Genomic DNA, 13,186 nt, shown 5'->3' with positions numbered 1-13,186 from the left:
CTAGAATGCTGTTGTCATGGAATGTATGAGATAACATCACTTTACATAAAAAGGTGTTATAGATAGATAGGTAGTAACACACAATATGTTCCTTAAAAATGCATGAACAGGGCTCAACGCTAACCTTTTAAAGTGGTTGCCGGCTTGGCAACCAGGCATCAGCTTTTGATTGCCAAAATTGACAATATGGTTGCCATGATTTAAACTGTCTAAAGTTTAAAACATGGAAAAGTTTATAGGAGCAATTTTATTTTTTGATACTTAATAATGAAACAATGAATATGGTTGGCAATACATTTTCTCATCCCTCTTAAATAGGGCTGCAACGAATCACAAACCTCACAGTTCGGGTAATGGTTTTGAGTCATGGCTTGGATACATTTCGGATCAGCACAAAAAAAGGGGGTGGGGCAATTTAAATGATTAAAAATGTTATAACTTAACAATAATTACTTCTTTTACCAGTAAATTGCGGTTAAATGACAAAAACAGATGAGAAAATGCTATTTTGCAATAACTATGAGGTTTACCTGTTTTAAGTAAACGCAACATTTTGTCCCGCCTGTATCATATTATAGCAGTGAACCATAGTGCTAGTTTGTGTCTTTTAGCTCATAGCTTTAGCGGCTGACTGTTCAGTGTTGGAATTCTCTACAGTGAAATATAGGCATATTTTTACACCGTTTAGCTGTCAGCATTTTAATCCAGTCACTAGCTGACGTTACCTGCTGCCAAGTGTAACAGTTTACTAGTGTGACATGTAGTGATGGTTCTGTTTCCTCTAACGTGGCGTTTTGGAGCATCAGAGAGCAGCGCAGACATTTAGGTGGCACCGTAATGAGGAAATCTGCGTTGCTATTTTGTCCGGTAGATAATGCCACCGGTGCCATATTAGCAACGGATTTTGTATCTTTTCACGGCAAACCACCCGTTCTCACTTTGAAGGCTTAAAACACAGATGTGTGGGCAGTGGCTCCCTGCGTCTTATGCAACAAAAAAGGCACCCTCCGTCGTGTGTGTAGAACGTACCAGGGAGAGCAGCATCTAGGCGGGGTTTAGCGAGTAGTACGTAAGGGGAAATTTTGCGTATGGAGGTTGGACGAGGGGTGGATGGGTCAAACACAGGACTTTCACCCAGGAGAGTGGGGTTTTTGTGCCGCGTTTGTCCTTTACCGTCCTGTTAATGCTGCGTGTCAGGGAACCGTAAACCCACCCAGGACCTTTTCCTGAACCTAACAGCGTCAAAGGGACGGCAATAGTCCCGACCAAGCGCGTGTTAGATGTCAATAACAACAACAAAGGCACCGGACAGAGCAAGATGGGAGTGAGAGCGTGTGTGGGGGGAAAGCAGGGCAACCAGAGGCCATGAAGCGGTTGCCAAATGACTCAGTCTGGTTGCCAACCAGACAACCGTTACTGTCGAGCCCTGAAAGAGAAATAACACTCACCTGGCAGATCACATCAATGCTTTCGGTCCTATTTAGAACACGTGGTAGTGGTGCACTTTTTCCTCTTGTGGTCAGAATGAGTATTACAACAGCAACCTCAAAAAAGATTAACTGTTTTTACAGATGAGGGGAAATTTCACCTGGCTAAACCTTTTTTTAATTTTTATTGCTAGTGTCTATTCTCCCATTTTACGTACTTTAATGTGCATTGTAACCTTTACTATACAATGTCGGATTGTGATGGCTGTGTCTGATCTGGAGTTAGATTCCCCTTTACAACTTGTAGCATTAAAAAACCAGAAACACATTAGATTCATCCCCAAAATGTTATGGATTGGTGTGTTGTCTTATTGTGGTAGTCTGTTTTCCTGTCTTAATTTCCTAGTCTGGTTTTCTGTCTTGTCTTGTGATTGTTATTTTTGGTCTTGTCTTGTGTATGTTCTGTTTCCTGTTTTATTTTGATAGTCTTGTTTTCTGTGCCATCTTCTTGAGTTGTACTTCCTGCCTTAGTGATTGTCTAAAGTCATTTACCTGTTTCCAGCCCTTGTGTCACCTGCCTCTTGTTACTTCATTACCCTCTGTATTTAGTCTTGGAGTTCCTCTTGTCTGTTGTCAGATCATTGTAGTGTTACTGTGTATGTTTGTCTCCTGTGTGGATAGCTGTTTAGTTAGTTTCCTGTGTTTTCTGTTGGACTTTTTGTTTTTTGTGACCCGTTTTTGCCTGCTTGTTTCCTGGACTCCTTTGGTTTTTGTGCATTTTTGAGTTTTTCATTAAATCATCATAACTATCCTCAGTTTCTTCTCTGCATTTTAAGTCCGCCATTCACCAACCTTCAGTAACACAAAACATGTAGACTAAGCACTGCAATTTTTAAGGTTAATAGAGCCTTAGTTGCAATGTCCAAGTTGAACCACTTCTCACACCAACTTAACTTGAAGGTAGCCTTGGGCTACTGGTAAAGCGCTTCTTTGCTTCAGCCTTAAAACCTGCGCTTTCAACACAGTCTAACCACTGTTGCTTGCAGTTGCTGTGGCAACAGCACAAGCTTTGCTTATCGCCCATAGATCTGCTGTATCTTCAATGAGTCGGTATCGCAGCGGCGTTCTTGTAGTCTCTCCTACCCGTGTTGAGTGGGTGAGAAGGACAGACCGACGAAAGACAGCAAAGCGGGGAGGTACCAATTTGACAGACGCAGAGAAATAAGCGGCCAGTGTGAAGGGCCGATCAGGCACGTTGGTCCGGTTTCATATCTGTCAGTCAAATTTTCAAAATACATTCAAGGCTGAAGATGTCGCTGCATACGAGAAATACAACTCTAAAAGATAAGTGCTTTCTTTGAATTCATTTTATTACAGAAAATGTTCACAACATTTAGCACATGATCTCATAACTATTTTCTGCTCATAGCATGCTGGTACGCTTCCCTGGTGGATTTAAATCTCGGAAAACTTGAGCACTTGACATTTTAATCAGTCGTTTGTTCCTCCTCCTAGGTCACACTGTAGGCACTTAAAGGCTGAAATACTGCCACACCATCCAGTATTACACCAAACACATCTGAGGAAACATTTTTACTGCACTGTCATCAGTTTTCTTTGCTCGTGGTAGTCCAGAGATTCCTTTGGAGATTTGGACAAAGATAATAGGTGTTTTAAGCAGTGGTACTGAATCAAATAGTATGTTCAGTAGTAAGTTCAAGGTCCCATGATATGGTGCTCTTTGGATACTTTTATATAGACCTTAGTGGTCCCCTAATACTGTGTCTGAAGTCTTTTTTATATAGACCTTAGTGGTCCCTAATACTGTATCTGAAGTCTCTTTTATATAGACCTTAGTGGTCCCCTAATATTGTATCTGAAGTCTCTTTCCCAAAATTCCGCCTTGGTGCAGAATTACAGCCACTAGAGCCAGTCCCACAACGAGCTTTCCTTAGGACGTGCCATTTCTGAGTCTGTAGATTTTGAGGAAAAGAGGGAGGGGGCAAGATGGGGGCTGGGGTTGTGGTCTTGACCAACTTTGCTCATTTGAAAGCCATGATGTCTCTCTCTCATGGGTGGGCCAAATTCTCTGGGCGGGCAAAAGAGAGAAAGGGGATCGGCTCATCTGAGCTTTCATTTTGTCAAAGGCAGAGCAGGATACCCAGGGCTCGGTTTACACCTATCTCCATTTCTAGCCACTGGGGGACCTAGGCAGGCTGGGGGAACGCATGTTAATATTAAAAATCCTCAATGTGAAATTTTAGTGCCATGGGACCTTTCAGATGAATCACATTGAACTCAGGCAAGAGAGTATTATATGACCACTGACCAGTTGATTGAATAATAGTTGAAAAACTGCCATGTGTTTCCCGCTGCATTTGTCCTTGACACAACCTCCAGTTACAGTGCCAAACAAGTTCTGAGTTAGATTCCCGTCTTTATAAAGTGCGGTCTACCAGCTATCCTGGTTACCTTGTAAGTGTTGAGTCCTGGGGAATCAAACCCTGGCGACATACCTTTGTTGTTGAACAGGTAAAAGTTGAAGAGCTGTCTGTCCTGTGCCTCCAGGGAGACAGAGGCACTGTTAACTTTAAGCTTGCAAGGGTACGGGCTCTCAAACACCACCCTGAACACCCTGTCCTGCAGGTAATCCAGCCGAAGAGTTCGGTACTTGGACGGCACAGTTGTGTCCACCTGTGGTCCGAATTGCTGCATAACCAGCACCCCGTCTGAGTCCACCTTGATCTCATAGAAAGTCATATTCCTGTAAGTGAAAAAGCCCACATATGGAGCTGGGTTTGGTGGTGGTCTTAGAGTTTGTCGAGCTTCCCTGAAAGCCCTTGCCACTGCAGGGATGAGATAGCTGTAGGCCTGGCTCACAAGGTCCTGGTTTGTAGGCCGAACCCCAGCTATCAAGATCACCAGTCCCAGTTTAAGCCGTGGCACCAGGGAGAGGGTGGCCGCATATCCGTCCAGGTCGCCGTCTTTCCTCACCACTTCATAGTCAAACTGCTCATTGATCTCCCATGGTGTGCCGGTGGAGTTGGCGAAGTAGCCACTGTGGCATCGGAAGACCGGAGTCAGCATGGTGTTTAGGGTGTCTTGGCGGAGCAGGGTCCCGCGATTTGCACCCAGAAGAGTAATCATCAGCTTGGCCATATCCGCTGTTGTGGAATACATCTGGCCTGCAGGTCGGTACCAGCCGAGGTTGTAGAGGGGAGCTGGCTGGCCATTGCTGTACACACCCACGGCCATCTGCCTCTGAATGGCCGGAGTTAGGTTAAAACCAGTGTCCTTCATGTTGAGCCGCTCCAGAATATTGTCTGACACCCAGCTCTCAAAGTCTGAGCCAGTCACCTTCTGGCCCAAGATGTTGGCCAATAAGGAAAAAGCAACATTGCTGTAGTGGCATCTAAGGGAAAAGAAACTGTAATGTTACGGATGTTTAAGTTACCTCTGGATACAAAATACCATAAATACTAATAAATCAATCTTTCAGATCATAGAAATGCACAGAAGGTCCAAAGTTACCACAGTCAAAAATAGAGCAAAACAGGAAGGAAACAGAGTCTTACTTGGTGCCTGGATCTGCCACAAGGACATCATCTTGCAACAAATTAAGGGCTGCCTCTGTGTCTCCACTCCAAAGGAGATTAGTTGACCGTAATCTTCTGGGTAACCCTGTGAAAATATTGGAAACCCATAGTGAGTGAATCTGTGGACCAATTAGTCCATGGATTCATGAATTTATTGGCTGCTGTAATGAAGGGATTTCTGTAAGTAGCCATACATGAAAATATGTCACAGATACTGTATCTGTGTAAGATTCCACCCCACTACTTAACATGACCATTAGGTATTTTAAGTGGTATTAGAACAGTGCATGCAATGAAACAAGCAGAAAGACTTTTGAGCGTTCAATAAGCGCAGTGATGAAGAGCTGATGCTAATAACCAGGTTTATATTGCAGAACTATATGGATACATCCTGGAGAGTCCCACTGTGTATGCACTGTGCAAGAGATGTTGTTCTGTCAGTACTTTAATGCAGTAAATAGATCACCGGCATGTTGTATGGTTACATAGGTAAAATACTTTCTTGTATTATAAGAAACGGGTTATATGTAAATCTCCTAGAAGTTTTCAGGGCTGGGATGGCGATCATTTGATCTCTTTGGTTAAGACTAAAACGCTAAAAAGGAGACTTTTAGGGGCCACACATGCAAGATGTATCCTGATCATTTTATTACTCTGACATTTGTCAGCACAATGGTAAAAATGGACTGCCTTTATTTAGTGCTTTTCTAATCTTAGTTACCACTCAATGCGATTTGTTTCAGAATGAAATGTAACACCTATTGGACGGATTACCATGGATTTTAGTAAATACATCCATGTTTTGCTCAGGATGAATTGTAATAAGTGAGCCAGATAGATTTGCACCCCCAGCAGGGCCTCCACCGCTGCTAATCCTTTCTTGTCATTCTGAGCTGATTAGCTCTATGTTTGGACACAGCTAGTTGTAAATATAGCTCCTCTCTCCGGCAATGTGAGCCCAGGTTAGCTAAGTTGCCCAGTGGGTGGTAGAGACATGTCCTTAATATTAATCACGTAATACAGACTGCTCTGTTGTGGGGGGATTTTTGGATCACGCTGTAATGAAATTGCATTTGACCAGATGCATGTAATCAGGTTTTGTGTCTTCAAATGCTGATATTTGCTTCCCTCTGTGTGCATTGTGTTTTTTCATTGAAATGTATTATGAGATTAAATTTGTCCAGTGATTAATATGGCAAGATTTATTTTGTTTTGGAGGACTACTTTCTAAGCGACAACTAGAGAAATTAGCGATGGATTCCTGAATTTTTACGGGATGTGGATTTCAACTGGGCGGTTGTTGGTTGGCCTACCGCATTAATAAATTTGGTCACCGGTTCGTGTGCTCGTGGGGGTGGGGCGCACACACATACTATTCACTCATACTGACCAACACTAGACTCACAAGACATAAAGGCTTTTGGGATTGTTTGATATCTCAAACTTGCAAAAGAATTAGCCTCATGCATTAGGCACGGTGATGGTCTCGTTCAGTAGCCAGGTGCGCGCTGTGTTTGATTACATCAGACTCAAGCGGTTACATTTGGTCTCGTTCAGTCGCCTGGCGCTGAGTTGCGTGGTCTCCTCGTGATCATCATGTGTGAATGTGTTAATTGACATGAAATGGTTGTTCACAAATGGGTGGTGAAGGTGTTTAGTACTAGTGATGATTTTGTGATTTGGTTCGTTTTCTACCCGGCTGTCAGAGTTGAATTTCTTGATTAAAGAAGGGGAGCTCAGCAATTGGGATGTACACTGGTTTTGTTCTAGTTCCAGCCACAGGTAGTTGTGCTTGTGTATATTGATTCATTTAACATGTACTGTAACTGGTTTGCTAGGAAGTAGTGATGGAAATGTGGTGCCTCAAACTATGTGATTGTTTCATTTTGTAGTGTTGAGATTGATATTCTGGGTTTTTTGTTTTTTCATATTGTTGCATAATTGTGACAATTTTTCTATTGCTATTTTTCATGAATGCAGTAAGGTTGCTAGGTAACTATATTGTAAACAACATTGCCATTCTGATAACCCCCCCACTTATTGGTCAACGATTGGTTCTCCACTGGGGGAACACCCGACCTATTGTAATCACTGAACCAATCAGAGCTGTTGCTTGAGAAGTCTTTGATGTTTGTTCCTTTAATTCAATTCAATTTCAATTCAATTCAATTCAATTCAATTTAATTCATTTACACTTTAATGTTCATAAATCAAAAATGGGTGCTAGCTATATCATTAAAAAACCTAAAACCAAATGTGTTTACCAGAGAGCTGGCTGGCCATCCTGCGCAGGGTTAGTCCAGGATAGCGGTGGCTGTAAGTCCTTACTGATGAAGATGCGGGTCCCCTACTTTTCCACAGGGGGTCCTTAATGGTGAAGTTGTCTGTGTACTTCTCCAGCGGGTCGTCCAGAGAGTCCACCAGGCCGTCCTCCCACAGCTTGTACAGCATCAGTGTGGGGAAGATCTTAGACAGGCTCGCAATTCTGCCATCACAGTGATTAAATATGCCAAACAATTAAGTATGTGTCCTGGTTTAATAATACATGGCATTCCCACTACTGCCCATCTGCACAGATCAGATTCAAGCACTTCATTTATTGAGGGGTTTAGTCCTATTGATCATACAATGAAGGTCTAAAGGTCTAATCCTGCTGTAAGCCTTAGATCAGAAAGCAGTTCAGCAGAAGAATTAGACAGCAGGTTACATTATATGCTAATGATTATTTTTCAGATCAAGGTGCTATAATAATGGAGCGGCTGCACAGCTTTTATGACTGATATTAATAACTATGTGTTTGGCCTTAATGCAAAGCACCTTCTAGTTGTATCTAGTCATATTTTCCTCTCTTCCACACCTGTTGACTGTAAATCTCACCTGTACACTGTGTACTCGTTTGGTGCAGATGAGGAGGGGTCGCTTGTGTTTTTCTTGCCAAAGTTTCCATTCCACAGAATCGAGTCATTTAAAACCACAATGGCTGACATGGCTTGCAGCTTGGTGCTGTGAATGCTCGACCTCAAGAGTATATCTATCTGTTAGGAGAGACTTCAGTGAGACTAATTACAACTATATCAAGAATGTCCACATTATACGTTTGAATAAGAAAAGGAAGTTGAAAGAGATTCACCTTTTCTAAGGCCACCCTCAACGATGTGATGGGATGTTTGAGGGGCACAGGCTGAGGAAACAGAGGGCACATCTCCTCTGCTCTCGATTCTTTTACACCCACTTCTGTAGAAACATGTTGAAAGCACTTATCTAGCTGTCACTGTTGTGGATTTAAGCAGAGATGTATAGTAAGAGTGTTCTGGCAAGTCCCAGGTGGGACTGGATAACATTTTGGACTTGATGTTGTAGGGCTAATTAAACATGCACAAATATATTGTCCATTTAAAAAAAAGCTGTTTGTTGTCAATCCTAAAGTCAGAGATAGCCTGTTGCAGGACTGTTTAGCCAAGCTTAGCACAAAGACAGGAAGCAGTTGGGAACTAGCTCAGTCAAAAGTGACAAACCATACCTTCCAATAACTCCAATGCTGTCTATTGTTTATGTTGTATCGTGTGTGATTGCAAAAAACCTTGTGCATTAAACCGTAGGATTGAATCTTGTTAACCTAAATTTTGATAATCTTGCTAGTAAATTTATGTGTAACCAGTTACTCAATGGCTGGCCACTTCAATAAGGATAACCACCAAATTTGTCTGATAGTAATACATATTCGAGGTATCTAGATGTTTGGAATTGGGCCACATCAGAAGATTATAGGTTTGCTCGCTGAAGCCAAAAGATAGCTGGTAACACTAGCATTACAGCACTCTTGTTTGGTTCTCCTCTCGTCATGAATCAATTACATTCCCCTGGATATGCTCTGCTCATTTCTACCTTATGTGAGTGGCAGAGATGGGAAGTAACAAATTACAAATACTTTGTTCCTGTACTTAGTAGATTTTTCTGATATTTTTACTTTACAATTTATTTTGTGGCAACTTATTACTTTTACTCCTTACACTTTAACACTATATTGGTACTTTCAAAATTGGCTCGTTATTTTAGTTTTGTACAAGAGGTCTGCATGTCGGAGAATAGAACGGACATGCATCTCACACCGCCACACGGAGAAGAAAGTGAGAAAAGAAAAAGAGACTAGCTGTCCGGAGGATAATCAGTTGAGATTGTGTGTGTGAGTCCTTGTAAGTCGTATAATGTCTTATACTTAGTCAGTTCATTTAAGCATGTTGTTGTATTGGTCTACAGTTCTTGCACATTTATTTTATTATAAATGTCAAAGGGATGGTTCTCTGGAATTATGCAAGAAAAAAAAGCATTGGTAGTGTGTCTCTCTCTGTGCAGATTGTCCAGGCTCTGATAGATTTGTCTCTGTAACTTCTGCCTCAACCTCAAGATAATGGAAGTTCAATACATTTTGTTTAAGCTCACAACTTAGACATTTTGCAAAGGATTATTTGTTGGATAGAGATATTTGTACTGCTCCTTTTAAGGAAAAGTAAATGACAAGCATGATTCTTAGAGTCAGAAGAACAGTTGTCCAGTCTGCTGGACCTCTTACTGGGATTTAAAGGTCCCATGGCATAAAAATCTCACTTTATGAGGTTATAAACATTACTATGTGTTTCCCTCAGCCTGCCTATGGTCCCCCAATGGCTAGAAAGGGTGATAGGTGTTAACCCAAGCCCTGGGTATCCTGCTCTGCCTTTGAGAAATTGAAAGCTCAGATGGGCTGATCTTGAATCTTGCTCCTTATGAGGTCATAAGGAGCAAGGTTACCTCCCTTTTCTTTGCCCGCCCAAAGAAGTTGGCCCACCCATGACAGAGACATCATGGCTTTCACACGAGCAAAGTAGCAGTTGGTTAAGGCCACACCCTAGCCTACACCTTGCCCCCCTCCCCCCCTCTTCTCCTCAAACGCTACAGACTCAGAAATGGCACAAACTAATGAAAGCTCATTGTGTGACTGGCACTAGTGGCAGTAATTCTGTACCAAGGCAGAATTTTGGGAAAGGGACAGTATTAGGGGACCACTAAGGTCTATTTAAAAGAGACTTCAGATACAGTATTAGGGGAACACTAAGGGGTATATAAAGAGACTTCAGATACAGTATTAGGGGACCACTGAGGTATTAAAAGAGACTTCAGATACAGTATTAGGGGAACACTAAGGTCTATATAAAAGAGACTTCAGATACAGTATTAGGGGACCACTAAGGTCTATATAAAAGAGAATTCAGATACAGTAAAGGGAACCACTAAGTCTATATAAAAGAAACTTTAGTATTAGGGGACCATTAAGGCCTATATAAAAAGACTACAGATACAATATTAGGGGACCACTTTGGCCAATATAAAAGTGACTTTAAATATTGTATTAGGGGACCACTAAGGCCTATATAAAAGCATCCAAAGAGAGGCGGCCTCTAGCTCACCCATTAAGAGCGTTCTCCCCATGCAAGATGAGTTCTGCTGCGGCCTGGGTTTGAATCCAACCTGCGGCCCTTTGCTGTATGTCATCCCCCCCTTTCATGTCTATCCACTGTCACTTTAATAAAGGGAAAAAGCCACAAAAAATAATCCAAATAGCACCATGTCATGGGACCTTTAATACATTATTACTTATACAGGAAAATATCTGTAAAATGAAGATGCTAAAACCATAATCCAGCCGTAAGCACTAGCCGTAAACCAATCACGTTGTGTGGTTCATTAATACACATAAGTGAAGCCCCTGACTGAAAGCCTTAGCACTGCTGCGTTCCACCTGTGTCCCTCTTCCAGTCTCTAGAGTCTGCTTTAATGGCAATGCTAATCCTGCTATTTGCAGCTCTGTGTAATCTTGCTGCAGCTCCCGCTATTAAGCAATTACACCAACGAGGCTGAAGGCCAGGTCCTAAAGTAGTCCCAGGTTGGAAAATTCTCTGTGTGTGTCTGTTCTGAGGATGTAAATCTTTATTAGCTTGATAAACCTCACCTATCTTCAGCTTTGGCATCCTATACTGCCATATGAAGCAGAAAGTCATGACCAAGGAGAGCAGAAAGAAGACGACCATGCCCAGCATGGTCCATTTCACCTTCATCTTGGCTACTGGTTGCTATGGGCAGCAGACGCAGTCTAGAAATTGTTAATGTAATGTAAAGTTAATGTTAGTAAAAATGCATCAAAGAACAAAATACAAACAAAGACATGTTTTTTCATTTGACAAAGACTTCTTTTTCCACTGACAAAAGACAAGACATTTCATTCAAATGCTTTCACAAACAGCAGCAGCAGGACAGATCATTTAACTTACCAAAGGAAGGACAGCAAGCCTCAGATATCTCTTATTATCTTTGTCTCATTCTTCATCTTCTGCAAATATCCACAGTTTAATTTCCCACAAGGGAGAAGCCAGTGGGACTGCATGGACTCACGTCTACTGCTTCTGAGCAGTCACTGGCTACAGACTGTTACCTACATGCACTTAATCCTGACTCTGATCCCAAGCACCCAGATAAAGGGCTGATTCTGTTTCCACTCTGCCATGACATCATAATCTGCTGGGAGCCACGTTTGGGAGGAAACCTGCTAAGCGCTCAATCTCAATAATCAAATCATCTCACATCCTGAAGGGTTCATTCCACACACGCATCACTCATCCAATGCTGGATGCAATTAATCTCCGTCTGAGAAGGACGGGGGAAATCATGAGGTCATGTGAAAAGCATGTACGGGCGGCTGTGGATCAATGGTAGAGCGGCCTGCCAATCGGAAGGTTGGTGGTTCGATCCCCGCCCCTGCAGTCATTGTCGAAGTGTCCTTGGGCAAGACACTAAACCCTGAGTTGCCCCCGGTGCTGCGCATCGGAGTGTGAATGTGTATGAATGTTTATCTGATGAGCTGGTGGCACCTTGTATGGCAGGTACAAGCGCTTTGAGCAGTTGTTAAGACTGGAAAAGCGCTATATAAATACAGCACATTTACATGTATATCAGATATGATGGAGCACAGGTCTGATGGGCGTTTGTAGAGAAAAAAAGGACTACATTTCAAAAGGTCTAAGGTTTAAAGGTCCATGACATGGTGCTCCTTGGATGCTTTTATATAGACCTTAGTGGTCCCCTAATACTGTATCTGATGGGGCCAAGGTGAGGTAAGGGGGAGGTACCCTTGCCCCTTATTCATGCCATAGGACCTTTAAATCCCCAAGAACATTTAAAACAAAGTTCTATGTAAAGCCAGGGTGGTTTCTGGGAACACCATTGGATCAGAGTACTGTCTCTTGGATGCCTGCTTGACAATCTTCCCAGTACTTGTTACATGACCAATTAATGTTTCCATGATCACTATGCAACATTCTGATACCATGGAACCAGCACTGAAATAGTTAAAAAAAAAAAAACAGTCTGGAGAAAATGTGTATTAAATCAGGTATATAATGTTTTTATAAGCAGAATTATATTGTAAGTTGTTCTATCCTATCTAATATTTCCTATATTTATAAGCAGATGTTCTTTGCTGTATTCTAATGTCCACCCTGTGCCAGCCCTCTTAAAAATCCTGGACTTGCCCAATTCAGAACCCTGAAACCTACACTGTACATTTACTACCACTTAACAAGTAAACTGCTGATTTATTCTCTACTGGGATAGCCGACAGCTGTTTGCTCTGAGCGCTCACACAGTCTCTCTCACGTACACGCTAAGCACTGAGCTGTTCCGTCTCCTATAACATGACAACAGCCTTCAAGAGCTTCCACTATTTGGTTCAAAAGTCCAAACCCTCCAAAACAATGCTTTCTCACTTGAAAAGAACCGTACTATGGTTCAGTTTGATCCGGACCAAGACTACCAAGTTTTGTCTGATTGGTCCGGACCGTGGTCCGGGGGACGTTTCACACCTATAATTTTGGTTCTGACCAAAACTAAAAAGTACAATAGACCAAACAATTAAGTGTGAAAGGGCCCTTAGACTGCACCTCCTAAAAGATTTTAAAATTTCTTTTAACACCAGCAATGCCAGAAACGTTAGAGGAACTATAACTCGTAGAATGCTTGTACCCTTTCACAGTTATTCCTGATGGGCCATGAACGTATCACCCTCTACATCACTATAGAGCTCAACAGTGGCTTGATTGTGTTTATCATATGGGCTACACTACTATGTTAGCT

The 13,186-nt window shown here is 42.2% G+C and overlaps 1 protein-coding gene across 1 annotated transcript; it reads right to left on the bottom strand.

The window, feature by feature from the left end:
* Positions 1 to 2,779: 2,779 nt before the first annotated feature.
* LOC116681761 (putative beta-lactamase-like 1) lies at positions 2,780 to 11,522 on the bottom strand. The gene is made up of 7 exons (XM_032509676.1): positions 11,329 to 11,522; positions 11,010 to 11,150; positions 8,154 to 8,257; positions 7,901 to 8,058; positions 7,288 to 7,508; positions 5,003 to 5,108; positions 2,780 to 4,839 (listed from the first exon to the last, which is right to left on the bottom strand). The coding sequence occupies exons 2-7, from the start codon at positions 11,113 to 11,115 to the stop codon at positions 3,852 to 3,854; spliced, it is 1,683 nt and encodes a 560-aa protein (XP_032365567.1). The 5' UTR covers positions 11,116 to 11,150; positions 11,329 to 11,522; the 3' UTR covers positions 2,780 to 3,851.
* Positions 11,523 to 13,186: the final 1,664 nt, after the last annotated feature.

Source organism: Etheostoma spectabile, unplaced genomic scaffold (genome assembly GCF_008692095.1).
Source record: "Etheostoma spectabile isolate EspeVRDwgs_2016 unplaced genomic scaffold, UIUC_Espe_1.0 scaffold00018719, whole genome shotgun sequence".
NCBI classification, from domain to species: domain Eukaryota; kingdom Metazoa; phylum Chordata; class Actinopteri; order Perciformes; family Percidae; genus Etheostoma; species Etheostoma spectabile.
The sequence above is the reverse complement of the archived record's forward strand: the minus strand, read 5'-3'. Positions and strand labels throughout refer to the sequence as shown.